At 47.1% G+C, this 13722-nt stretch overlaps 1 protein-coding gene across 4 annotated transcripts in view; it reads left to right on the top strand.

Moving 5' to 3' along the window:
- The window catches only part of LOC134910211 (interferon-induced, double-stranded RNA-activated protein kinase-like), a 237276-nt gene that overhangs the window by 147428 nt on the left and 76126 nt on the right, over positions 1-13722 (top strand). For all 4 annotated transcript variants that reach the window (XM_063917985.1, XM_063917983.1, XM_063917984.1 and 1 more), the window contains one exon: positions 2807-2938. In XM_063917985.1, the coding sequence (XP_063774055.1) occupies positions 2807-2938 (132 nt within the window). The remainder of the gene's footprint in view (positions 1-2806; positions 2939-13722) is intronic.

Genomic DNA, 13722 nt, shown 5'->3' with positions numbered 1-13722 from the left:
TTGGTGCGCATCTAACAATCATGACGCTTACAAGTTTAGCACGGCCAAACTTTTGGCCTTCTTGCAACGGGGCCTGGACTTAGGCCTTCGTCTGGCCTCCATCAAGGTTCATATTTCTGCCTTGTCGGTATGGTTTCAGAGAAAAATTGCGACTCTGCTTGATGTTCATACATTCACTCAGGGTGTGTTTCGGATTCAACCTCCCTATGTCCCGCCTGTGGCTCCTTGGGATTTGTCGGTGGTTCTGGAGGCCTTGCAAGTGTCACCGTTTGAACCACTTGAGTCTGCGGACCTTAAGTGGCTTACTCTTAAGGTTTTGATTCTGCTGGCTATTGCCTCTGCTAGACGGGTTTCAGATTTGGGTGCCTTATCCTGTCGGTTACCTATTCTGATTTGTCACCGTGACCGGGCGGTTCTTCGAACACGCCCTGGTTATCTACCTAAGGTGGTGTTTTCTTTCCACCTTAACCAAGACATTGTGGTTCCGGCCTTTATCTCTCTTGATTTGTCCCCCAAAGAACGGTCTTTGGATGTGGTATGGGCTCTCCGTATCTATGTGAAGAGGACAGCCTCCGTTAGGAAGTCTGATTCTCTCTTTGTACTTTTTGGTTTTCACGTCTGAGGAAGCCGCCGAATACACGGAAGTGGAGAGGCGGGGAAACGCGGCACGTGGTAAGGCTGCAACCGCTGCTGGATACCGCACACTCGCACTTTAACCTATCTGTGGACACTGTCTTGCTGGATCAACAGCTGCTGAAAGCAAGTATACTCAGGGAGCGCTCCCTTTTAGCTCTTACAAAATCTTCATTTGGATCCTTCATTGCGTCAGTTACTTATGGACTCCAACTTGTAAAAGCCCCCATAATTTTGCCATATAAGGGAGGTAGGAGTGAAACCAATAGCAACATCTGAGGCAATGTATTGACTGCATTGGATCCAAGTTCAAGTGGACAGTTGTATTAATATACTAACATACTAATAATTATGAGTGACTAATGCCGGCAGTAAGAGAGATTGCATGCCTTTATTGATGCACTAACATCGGATGCTATACACTGGTGATCATTGGATCACAATTTTATTATATTGTTTATTTTATTTTTTATTCTAAATGGCCAGATATGTGTTTGTAAAATAAATATATTTTAACTATTTATCACGACTGGTCAGCGCCTCCTGTTAAAACTTTTTGTTTAAAAAAAATCTTGTTTTTTTTTTTCACAAACGTGGCTGGCCTGCAAATAAGCAGACCCTGGCCAGATGGATTAGAATGGTGATTGCACAAGCTTATGTACAGTCTGGTCTTCCAGCTCCTGCTACCATCAAAGCCCATTCTACTCGGTCGGTTGGACCTTCTTGGGCGGCCCGACGTGGTGCGACCCTTGAACAATTGTGCAAGGCGGCTACGTGGTCCTCAGTGAACACGTTCATAAGGTTCTATGCCTTCGATACTTCCGCCTCCCAGGATGCTTCCTTTGGACGCCGGGTTCTTGTGCCCTCTACAGTGCATACCCACCCATGAGGAACTGCTTTAGGACATCCCCAATGTTATCCCTGTGGAGCCCAGTGTACCCCACTGCAGAAAAGGAGATTTATGGTAAGAATTTACCGTTGTTAAATCTCTTTCTGCGCGGTACACTGGGTTCCACAGGGCGACCACCCTGACGCACTTAGCTTCTTTGGGTTGGTATGGCATTAGCGGCTGATACCTTCTCCTGTCGAGAGAATGTGGTGTAAGTGGCTACTAACGGTTGTCGTCTCTTTTACTTGCTACTGCATTGGACTAGTTAACAAAACTGAGCTCCTGTGCACGGAGGCGGGGTTATAGAGGAGACGGCACTGAGCATCTTGGGAACAGTCAAAGCTTTTAGCCTGTTGGTGCCTCGGATCAAGATCCTACTCTACACCCCGATGTTATGGAACCCAGTGTACCTCGCAGAAAGAGATTTAACAACGGTAAGTTCTTACCATAAATCTCCTTTTATACCCAAGCATCAGAAACATATATTGCACTTAGTAAAACCAACCATATTTCATAACTGGGTATGGCTATGTAAAACTTCCTACTAGTTGAACATAGAATATTGCACTTAAGATATAACCACCTGTCTCAGAATTGAAATCACCTTCTAATATACAATCCGCCTCTCCTGAATAATAAGTAACCTGTTACGCTTAAGGAAAGTGACCACAGCTGACTTTGGGCCTTATTCAGAGCTGGAAGCAGATCTTGGTCACTTCAGCAAGATCTGAGTCCATCTACTCACATGCTAGGGGCCGCCCAGCACAGGGCTGTGATCAGATCTGAATTACCCCCATGATTTTGCTAACAAATTTGCTGCTGCGATCAGGACTGAGGGCATAATTCAGATCTGATCGCAGCAACAAATTTTTTTGCTAATGGGCAAAACCATGTGCACTGCAGGGGGGGCAGATATAATATGTGCAGAGAGAGTTAGATTTGTGTGGGGTGTGTTCAAACTGAAATCTAAATTATTGCAGTGTAAAAATAAAGCAGCCAGTATTTACCCTTCACAGAATCAAAATAACCCACTCAAATCTAACTCTCACTGCACATGTTATATCTTCCCCCTGCAGTGCACATGGTTTTGTCCATTAGCTAACAAATTTGCTGCGGCTATCAGATCTGAATTAGGCCCTATATCTCAAATGTTATTGTTGCAGTGCCATGTGGTTGTGTATTGATTAACGTGTACAGCATTGATGATGTTGGCACTTTTAAACTTTTTAATTACTAAAATATATTTAGTCATAATTACAAACTAATAAGTAACTGTTGTTTAAGTTTTCATAGCTTTCTTAGTGAGTTTACCGACATCACTATAATTGGCAAAGGAGCATATGGAGAAGTGGTGAAAGCTAAGAAAAAACTAGATGACAAGTTCTACGCTGTGAAAAAAGTACGTGTGACAAAAAAGTAAGTATTGTACCACAGTATTTGAATAGTTGTGAATTTTATTGAATTAGTTTTAATCCAATCCATTTATCATAGTTGTTTATTTGAAAGTCACCACTAATCTGTGCAGTGCAGGACAGTCAGAATGTCAGATAATACACATACACAATAAACACAGGACAATGAAATAAAAGGTGTGTAAGAGGTTGCTGAAAAATTGTAGATATGAGACAGGTACAAGCATATACTTTACCAAGTTCTTATTATTCACTCAAAACCTATAAAAGCCATTAGCATGATTTGGTCTGTAAAGGGGGGTACTCACGGAGCAATATTCTAAGCAATCTGACTAGATTGTTTAGAATTTCAGCACGATCGCTCTGTGTGTAGCCCCCTCAGCGATAGCATTGCGCGGCCCCGCACATCGCTATCGCTGCTGCTAGATTGGCCTGCATGCAGGCCAATCTAGCGGGTCGCTCACTTCACCCGCTGGGTGAAGTGAGCTGTCTCCCCCCGTACGCTCAGCACACATCGCGCTGTGCTGAGCGGCGGGAGAGATGGAGAGATGTGTGCTGAGCGGTTCGCTCAGCACATATCACTCCTGCATCGGCCCGTCTATATGGGCCTTATGTGTTAACAAGATCTAATACCCAAATGTTCTAATATCTGATGTGTGGCAAAGTAAGAGACTTATCACACGTTCAGAGAAGTTTTTACTCTTACTGCTGCTGGTTGGTCAGGGAATCAGAAATGTCAACAGAACCCCTGGGCTAGTCAGTTATGCATAGTTGTCAGATTCAGGATTTATCAAATCTTGGAGAGTAATAAAGTGGAGAAAGAAAGTAACAACCATTCAGCTTCTGCCATTGTAGCACAGTCTATAAAATGACAGAAGCTGATTAGCTGGTGCTTTCTTTGTCCACTTTTTCTCTCTCTGAGATTTGATAAATCTCCCCCTCAGGGAGAAGAAAACATGGGTTTATAAACGGCTATTTTGGATTAATCTGATATGGAGCCTAAGCGTATAAAGGTGCTCTTTTCCTGATCTTGGAAAAGCTGGCCCAGCAAGGTGAACTTTGTTAGACTACTGATAAAAACGAGTTTTATGGTAAGAACTTACCTTTGTTAAAACTCTTTCTGCGAGGTACACTGGGCTCCACAAGGACTGGACAATGGGGTGTAGAGTAGGATCTTGATCCGAGACACCAACAGGCTCAAAGCTTTGACTGTTCCCAGAATGCACAGCGCCGCCTCCTATATCACCCCGCCTCCCAGCACAGGAGCTCAGTTTTTAGTTAACCAGCCTAATGCAGTAGCAGGAAAAGAGACGACAACAGTTAGTAGCCACATACACCACAGTCTCACGACAAGAGAAGTGTCAGCGGCTAATGCCATACCAACCCAAAGAAGCTAAGTGCGTCAGGGTGGGCGCCTTGTGGAGCCCAGTGTACCTCGCAGAAAGAGTTTTAACAAAGGTAAGTTCTTACCATAAAACTCGTTTTCTGCTGCGGGGTACACTGGGCTCCACAAGGAATGGACAATGGGGATGTCCTAAAGCAGTTCCTTATGGGAGGGGACGCACTGTAGCGGGCACAAGAACCCGGCGTCCAAAGGAAGCATCCTGGGAAGCGGCAGTATCGAAGGCATAGAACCTTATGAACGTGCTCCCGGAGGACCACGTAGCCGCCTTGCACAATTGATCAAGGGTCGCACCACGTTGGGCCGCCCAAGAAGGTCCAACAGACCGAGTAGAATGGGTCTTAATGTGATCAGGAGCTGACAGACCAGCCCTCACATAAGCATGTGCAATCACCATTCTAATCCATCTGGCATGGGTCTGCTTGTGAGCAGGCCAGCCACGTTTGTGAAATCCAAACAAAACAAATAGAGGCTCCTTGGGACTTGTCGGTGGTTTTGGAGGCGTTGCAAGAACCTCCATTTGAACCCCTTGGTTCAGCTGACCTTGAGTGGCTTTCCTTTAAGGTGGTGTTCTTGCTGGCTATTGCCTCTGCTAGAAGAGTGTCGGATCTGGGTGCCTTGTCTTGTAGTTCCCCATATCTGATTTTTCACCGTGACCGGGCGGTTCTTAGGACTCGTCCCGGATATTTACCTAAGGTGGTTTCTTCGTTCCACCTTAATCAGGAGATTGTGGTTCCAGCCTTTGTCTCTCCTGATTTGTCTCCCAAAGAGCGGTCTTTGGATGTGGTACGGGCTCTCCGTATCTATGTGAAGAGAACTGCGCACCAAACAAAGTAGGAATGCCAGACCCTATGGTAAATCCGAGCAGAAACTGGTTTCCGGGCCCGCAACATAGTTTTAATGACCTCTTCAGAAAAACCCTTAGCCCTCAAGACGGAAGCTTCAAGAACCACGCCGTCAAAGACAGCCAGGCTAGGTCCTCGTAGACACAGGGGCCCTGAACGAGGAGGTCTGGGCGTTGTGGAAGTAGAATTGGACGCTCTGACGATAGGCCCTGCAGGTCAGAGAACCAGTGCCGTCTGGGCCACGCCGGAGCTATGAGAAGCAGATTTTCTTTTTCTTGCTTAAACTTCCGAATTACCCTGGGCAGGATTGACACCGGAGGGAACACATACGGCAGCCGAAACCTCCACGGCACCGCTAGCGCATCCACGAATGCTGCTTGAGGATCCCTTGTCCTTGCTCCGAAGAAAAACCTTGTGATTGTGTCGAGACGCCATCAGATCCACATCTGGAAGACCCCACTTTTCCACGAGGAGTTGAAACACTTCTGGATGGAGGCCCCACTCGCCGGCATGCACGTCCTGACGACTGAGAAAGTCCGCTTCCCAATTCAGGACTCCCGGAATGAATATTGCCGGTAGATGGCGTTCCGCCCAATGTAGAATCCGTGAGACTTCCTTCATTGCCAAACGGCTTCGAGTGCCGCCTTGATAATTTATGTAAGCCACTGTGGTGGCGTTGTCCGACTGTACTTGAACAGGACGGTTCTGAATTAAATGCTGGGCCAGGTTCAACGCATTGAAGACCGCCTGCAATTCCAGAATGTTGATCGAGAGGAGAGATTCCTCCTTGGTCCACCGACCCTGAAGGGAGTGCTGCTCCAGCACCGCGCCCCAACCTCTTAGACTGGCATCTGTCGTCAACAGGACCCAGTTGGATATCCAGAAGGGACGGCCCCTGCACAATTGTTGGTCCTGGAGCCACCAGAGCAGTGACAGACGAACCTCCGGAGTCAATGAGATCATGTGAAAGCTGATCCGGTGAGGCAGGCCGTCCCACTTGGCTAGAATTAGCCTCTGGAGGGGGCGAGAATGGAATTGAGCATACTCCACCATGTCGAATGCTGATACCATGAGGTCCAGCACCTGCATTGCCGAATGTATCGACACTTGCGGACGAGAAAGGAAGCAACGAATCCTGTCCTGAACCTTCAGGACTTTCTGCTGAGACAAGAACAACCTCTGGTTGTGAGTGTCCAACAGAGCTCCCAGGTGCACCATGCTCTGAGCAGGGACCAGGAAGGATTTCTTCCAGTTGATGAGCCACCCGTGGGCTTGTAGAAACCGGACCGTCATATCCAGATGACGTAGGAGAAGATCTGGGGAATTTGCCAGGATTAACAAGTCGTCCAGATACGGGAGTACCACCGTCATCACCGCCATAACTTTGGTGAAGACTCGCGGAGCTGTTGTTAAACCAAAAGGTAATGCCTGAAACTGGTAATGGATGTTGCCAATAGCAAACTTCAGGTATTGTTGATGTTACACTGCTATAGGAATATGCAGGTAAGCATCCTGTATGTCCAGGGAGACCATGTAGTCCACAGGTTCCAAGGCCAGAACTATAGAGCGAAGGGTTTCCATATGGAACTTGGAAATCTTCCCAAACCTTTTCAATGCCTTGAGGTTGAGAATGGGCCAGGAGGACCCATTCGGTTTCGGGACTAGAAACAGCGGAGAATAGTACAGGTGCCTCTGAGCAAGAGGCACCTGTACTACGACTCCTGTATCCAGGAGGGTCTGTACCACCGAGTGTAGAGTTTTTGCCTTTGTCTGGTCCAAAGGGATGTCTGTCTGGCAAAATCGATGAGGAGGTCGGTTTTTGAAGGCTATGGCGTAACCTCGAGTGACGACTTCCCGTACCCAGGCATCTGAAGTGGTCTTCAACCATTCCAGGGTATACTCTAGAAGCCGGCCCCCCACCCTGGGATCCCCCAGGGGGAAGCCCGCCCCGTCATGCGGCAGGCTTATCGGTCTTGGCAGCTGGCTGTCGGGCAGCCCAGGCTCTTTTGGGCTTCGGCTTACCAGGTTTGGAAGTGCGGGCCTGCTTATGGTACGCCTGACCTTTTGCTTTACCTGAAGGACGAAAGGGGCGAAAGGACGTACCTTTAGCCTTCGACACAGAAGGAGCGGTATTAGGCAGACAGGCAGTAGCCAAGTCAGCCACTATCTTATTTAAGTCCTCCAGGGTTTTTCTAGAGTCCAGATCCACAGACCAGGATCTCAGCCACAATATCCGGCGAGCCAGGACTGAAGTAGTAGAGGCCTTGGCTGCTAGGATACCGGCATCAGAAGCCGCCTCTTTACTATATCGAGAAGCTGGGACAATATATGACAAGCATTGTCTAGCATGGTCAGAGGAGATTTCAGCTTCTAACTCCAAGGCCCATGCTTCAATAGCCTCTGCAGCCCATGTAGCTGCAATAGTGGGCCTTTGTGCAGCACCCGTGAGGGTGTAAATCGCTTTCAGACAACCCTCCACACGTTTATCCGTAATCTGCAGAATTAACTTAATAGCCTCCAAAAGATCAGGAACATCCACATGTGAACTACCCTCCCCATCAGCCGTATCTGAGTCAGAACCTGTGGGGTCAGTGTAAGTGCCGTCTTCATCAGACGAGGTGTCAGTGACAGCAGTGGATTGTGAGGAGACAAGCGCTCGCTTAGAGGACCTCTTGGACTTAGGCGAGCGTTGGTCAGACTTTTTAGTAGTCAAGGACTGGTTCAACTTCTTTAATTGAGCAGATAAATCGTCTGCCCACGGCGGGTTAGCTGCAGGGACCACATACGGTTGTACCGGCATTGGGGGTCCCATAGGGGGTGTTAGTTTATGAACTAGCATATGCAGAAGCGTGGAAAAAGCGGCCCACGGTGGGTCAGTATGTGCCTCCGTTGCCACAGTCCCACTGGGGGATAAGGAACCCCCAGAACCAGAACCCACAGCGGCTATATTCTCCTCATATGTGCCTGTGGCTTCAGCAACACCAGCAGTGTGTTCCGCCCCAGAACCGTTACCCTCAGAAGCAGACATGATATAACTTGCAATATGAGGTAACACAGTACAATTATCAGCAGCACTATATCCCTAAACCCAAACCCCTGCGCAGTGTAGTCAGCACTAGCAGAGATAAAGGAGAGATATGGTGACTAAATCACAGAGAAAAATACGTAATACAGTATATCTTTGTGAAAATCCTATATTAGATAACACCTGACGCACCAAACCCCCTCAGGTTATGGAATATAGGGATAGCAAGTTGAGTGGAAGACTCGAAATGGACACCACTCAGCTATCAAATGCACACACAGAAAGTCACAGTTTGTACAATGCAGAGGTTATTACTGACATTAATACTGCACTGGACTAGCTTATATTGCTAAATAGTCAATAGATATAACACTACACAGTAAGAACTGGATGTATATCACAGGGTAATTGTACTATAAAACCCTGACTAAATGCATTCTTTCTTAACTATCACTGTCTAAAAAGGCAGGTAGAATACTTAAGTGTCATGTAAAGGCACAGCGCTGACAACCAGGCGGCGTTACATAGGAGGATTTGCCCAAGCAGTCCCAGGAACAGTGAACTGAGGAATAATGGCACCGCAGACACTGACAGGGAGTGAGGAAAAGACAGAAATGCAGCTCCAGGGCGGAAACACTTGCTGGAAATGGCGCCCTGGGGCTGAGGGAGAGGCTTCAGGTTTAAGCCTTATCCCCTCTGCTGGCAAAACCACCGGGTACTGTGGGCGAAATAAAAGCCGGTTTAGAGTGAAAACCTGGCCTGCGCCCATGCCCTGGTGATTTAGTGGGATCGCCTGTACTGCCACAGTGTCCACCGCCAGCGCGCGCGGCTCGCCTCCTACTGACCGCGCCGGATCGCGATAAAGACCGGGTCCCGCAAGCGGGACCCACTTACCACCTCCCGAAGCGCGGCCACGCGAACCTGGAGAGCCCCAGCCTTGTGTGTCTAACTTGAAGAAAACCGGAGCCTCCGCTGTAGGTACCCGGCAACCAGGGCTCGGGAGTGTACAGCGCCCCTGGGGAGAGCTGGAGCTTCAGCAGTGAATGTCACAAGACATTTACCACCGCTGCTGCCCTTGAAGTCTTCACTTTTTACTTCATAAAAAGCTTTTCTTAGGGCTGCCTGGAGCAGCCCCTCTGTTAAGTGCCTGCTTACTACAGCACCAACTTACAAAACTGAGCTCCTGTGCTGGGAGGCGGGGTGATATAGGAGGCGGGAACAGTCAAAGCTTTGAGCCTGTTGGTGCCTCGGATCATGATCCTACTCTACACCCCATTGTCCAATCCTTGTGGAGCCCAGTGTACCCCGCAGCAGAAATTTATAATTTTATCCTTTCAGCCATGGGGGGACATTTTGATCACAGTGGGTTCAGAGTGGAGTAGCGAAACCTGGGCAACAAATAGTTCATTTTTCTTACCCAGTAGCGCAGCCTCCCTCTACCCGATATCCTGCGCATTGAGGACCTATAGGCCAGGTTAGTTTGGTGCCCTGAAGCAGACACAGTACAGGTAGGTTGCTGCTAAGCAGCCTCTTGTCTTTAATTTCCTTTATTGTATTTATTTATGATATGTATTTATCATAGATGCCCTCACCACTGCTCCATTGACTCCCCTGTCATGATGCCAGCGTGCTTGTGAGTGTGGCAATAGCTACCTCCTGCGCACACCATTCCGGGCACAGCCTCATCTGCACAATGGGGAGCAGGTAAGGCAGCAAATTTTTCCCGATCTTTCTGCCATATTTTTTTTTCAGGCTATGCAGTTTGGTCGCCCGTAAAAAAATAAGTTCTCTCCCGAAAACACACAGGTTCAGTGAAACCTGTGTGTTTTCGGTAGAAACAGCGGGCTGTTCCAGTGATTTGGTTTTGCCTGCCTGAGGCAGGTGAAACAAAATCCTCAATTAGCTGGAGTGAGTCGCAGCTTTACGGGGCTAATTGAATAGTCCCTGGTGGCACAATTAGGCATGATAATTAACCGCGGCTAATTGGATACCCCCCTAAATGTCAAGTACAACATTGTGTTTCTCTAACGTTTGAAGTGCAGCTTTTTAACAGTACATGGGTTCAAACATACAGTTACAGGGCCTAATTCAGCATGGATCGCTATTCAGAGAAATAGCAAATCGAGCATAGTGTTCGCATTGCGCACGTACGAGGAGTAATAGTGAGAAAAATGCGTACAGATTGTAATCGCAATGTAGTCGCTGTTTGACTGACAAGAAGCTGGAGTTTCTGGGCGGAAACCTGCCGTTTTCTGGGTGTGTCAGAAAAAAAACGCAGGTGTGCCCATGCGTTTTTGGAGAGGGTCTTGGACGTCAGCGTAGACCACTTCCCACCCGTCGCAGTCGCAGATTAGTGGCAGCCTCAGACCTACTCACATTTGCACAGATGGCAAAAAATCTTCGATTTTCCCGGAATTGAGTATGCATCTGCGAGTGGATAGCGATCTGCAATGCATTTGCAAATTTGCATGGGGCGTTTTGTTCTTGTCGGTGCGGCACCTTTCTACTCGCAGACAACTGTAATTTCTCTGAATAGCAATCCATGCTAAATTAGGCCCACAATCCAGTAATTCATAGACACTGGCATATGTTCATTAATATGATTGACTTGTTAGTTAATATAAGATAAATACATTAAAGTCTAAGTTAAATATCACTTCTTACATGTTGTGTATATCATTAATACAATTTCACCTGCAACATCATGACAGTAATGTATGTTTACAGTAGAGAAGAAACATTAAGGGTCTGATTCTAAGTTGCACGCAAAGTGGCTGTATGTGTGTACAGCTGCAAAAGCCTCATTTACTACCTTATTCTAATGTCAGAATCTGTTGAACTAATGATAGGGTTTGTGCATGTGCAAGTGGAAATCCTGTATTGCCAATTAAGTTTACTCTGACATATGCACTTGCAACAACCCCAAGCTAGGTGCAAAAGATATGTCTGAAACAGTCTTCCATTTCCTGTATGCATGACTCCGAATAGCATGGAGCTTTTGATACACGTCCATGACTAGGGCTGTCTTAACAGCATTGCAGGCCCTGGGCAAATCAATGCACTGGGGCTCCTACACACCCATTCATGGGAATCAGTAAAGAAAAACCCAAATCATAACATGCCTCTCCTGCAGTACTGTGCTGTCTCTCCACATGTTACCATACAGTGAATGGCTGTCAACACTCTGAATAGTGAATAACCCCAAGAATCCACCAATCAGCATGCTATTCACTCTCCTGCTGCAGGCTGTAGAATGCTACAGTGATAGCTCCAGCCATCCACCAATCCACATGCTGACAGCCACTCACTGTCTGGCTGCAGGCTGGGAGGCAGATAGAGGACGTTGCCTCGCTTCTCTGATTGTTTATCCACCGCCGAGCCCTGCTCCAAGGCCCCAAGGATTGTGGGACACTGAGCAACTGCCCAGTGTGCCTTTATGCTCAGATAGCCCTTACCACGACACTCTCATGGCACTCCCAATAATCATGGTGGTTACATGTGATTGCATTGTGACCTCTCAGCTCATACCCCAAAATGCTCTATTTCATGAAAAGACAGAGTTCGGCAAGTTATGCACAACTCAGAACAGGACAGACATTCACAAAGATGCATGAATTCCCATTTGTGCATGCACTGTGTGCAAAAACAATCAGCCCTGAAATGTTTGTATTTGTTTGTACACACACACACACATATTTTGGCACGCACTTTTCCATGCTCACTAAAGGATGGTAAAATACAATGAATGCTGATCATTTAATCATATAAAACGTGGTAAAGTATCCTTGATTTGTTCAACTCTGACAACAAAGTCATAATGGGAAACCTACATTTGATACAAACTGGTTTAGTACAATAACATCAACACAGTTATGGAAGTGTTGGTTACGGGGGAAATACAGTTAACAAGTGTGGGAACTTGAACTTTCATTGCCCGTTTCCTACATTTTAAGGACCGTGACGCTATACTCCGTCTGGCCCGGACGCAGGGCCCTCTCCGACTGGACGGACATAATATATCCGTTTTCCCTGATTTTGCCCTGGAGGTGCAAAAGAGTAGATCACAGTTTCTGCAAATCAAACGTCAACTCCGTGACCGTAACATACAGTACTCTATGCTGTTTCCGGCCAGGCTGCGTGTGGTGTTTGATAACACCACTCATTTTTTTTCAACTCCTCAAGATGCTGCTGCATGGCTGGAACGACAGCCTCACCCTCCTCGATGATGTGTTACTGTACAATTGTTGATTTATTGCTCTCCTAATGCTAAGCCTAATTGTCTCATATTCTTATTTTGCTAGCCACACTGTGAGTGCATAAGCAATGCTTTGATGGGGTAATATCGGGCAACCTAATATCAATGAGGGTTCTTGTGTTTTCCCCCCTTTTGTTCGATTATTACGGTTGAAGTACGCTGCTAGATATTTTTTTTCAGGGTTAGGGCACTTCTTCTATCGGTATTCTATGGAGAGCCTATGCCGAAGATAGTGTAGGGGCTCTTCTTCGGGCTCTTGGTTAGGCCCCTATCCCTTAGTTTAGTTAATTTGGTGGGAGTTATGGGATCCAGGTATACCTTAAGTTTCCAAGGTGATACAGGGTGGGAGTGGGGGGGGTTAGTTTTTTTTTTTTCATGCCATCAATTTTTGTTTATGTGTGTGCTCTGTTGTGTTGCGATGTTTACGAAAGATATTGCTTTGATTTCCTCTATTTCCAGGGACATGGGGGGACTGGGTGTCCCTAATCACAGCCTACAATGCTCTGCGATCCGGAACGGCCAGGCTCTGATATTTGTCTCTCTTTTATATCCTGCTACCCTTTTCTTGCCTACTTTATATGTCTGCTGTATCTAGGGAGCTTCGTCTGCTCAGCTGGAACGTCAGGGGTTTGAACGAAAAAATTAAGAGATCGTTGATCTTGACTCAGGTTAAAAAATACCAGGCAGACATAATTTGTCTCTCCGAAACCCATTTGGTTGGAAGTAGGGTATTGGCACTCAAGAAACCCTGGATTAGTCATGTTTACCACTCCACTCTCTCAGGTAGCGCTAGGGGTGTCTCTGTATTAATTAGAAAATCTATACAATTTCACCTAGACTCCTGTGAAACAGATCAATATGGCAGATACGTCTTTCTGCGCGCACATATTAATCGTAGATTATTCCACATATTAGCTGTCTATGTCCCCCCGCCATATAACAATGAGGTTCTGCGGCATGCTGCCCGATTTCTAGCCCAATCCCCTGCTGCCCCAGTGATATGCATGGGGGACTTTAACAATGTGATGGATCACGCCCTGGACAGATGGAGAGAGTCAGTTGCTTCTCCCTCCCCTTCTGAATCCCCTACTCCATTTGCACGACTGGTGGGGGAATTGGGGTTGGTGGATATATGGAGGAGTCGCAATCCCACGGCTAACCAGTTCTCCTGCCACTCCGCTACCTATCATGCCTTCTCTCGCATTGATTTGATCTTGATCTCTCCTGACCTGTCCCCTGATGTGTTGGCGGTGGACTATCT

This window comes from Pseudophryne corroboree, chromosome 4 (genome assembly GCF_028390025.1).
Source record: "Pseudophryne corroboree isolate aPseCor3 chromosome 4, aPseCor3.hap2, whole genome shotgun sequence".
Classification (NCBI taxonomy): domain Eukaryota; kingdom Metazoa; phylum Chordata; class Amphibia; order Anura; family Myobatrachidae; genus Pseudophryne; species Pseudophryne corroboree.
Note: the sequence above shows the minus strand (reverse complement) of the source record. Positions and strands in the feature narration are given on the sequence as shown.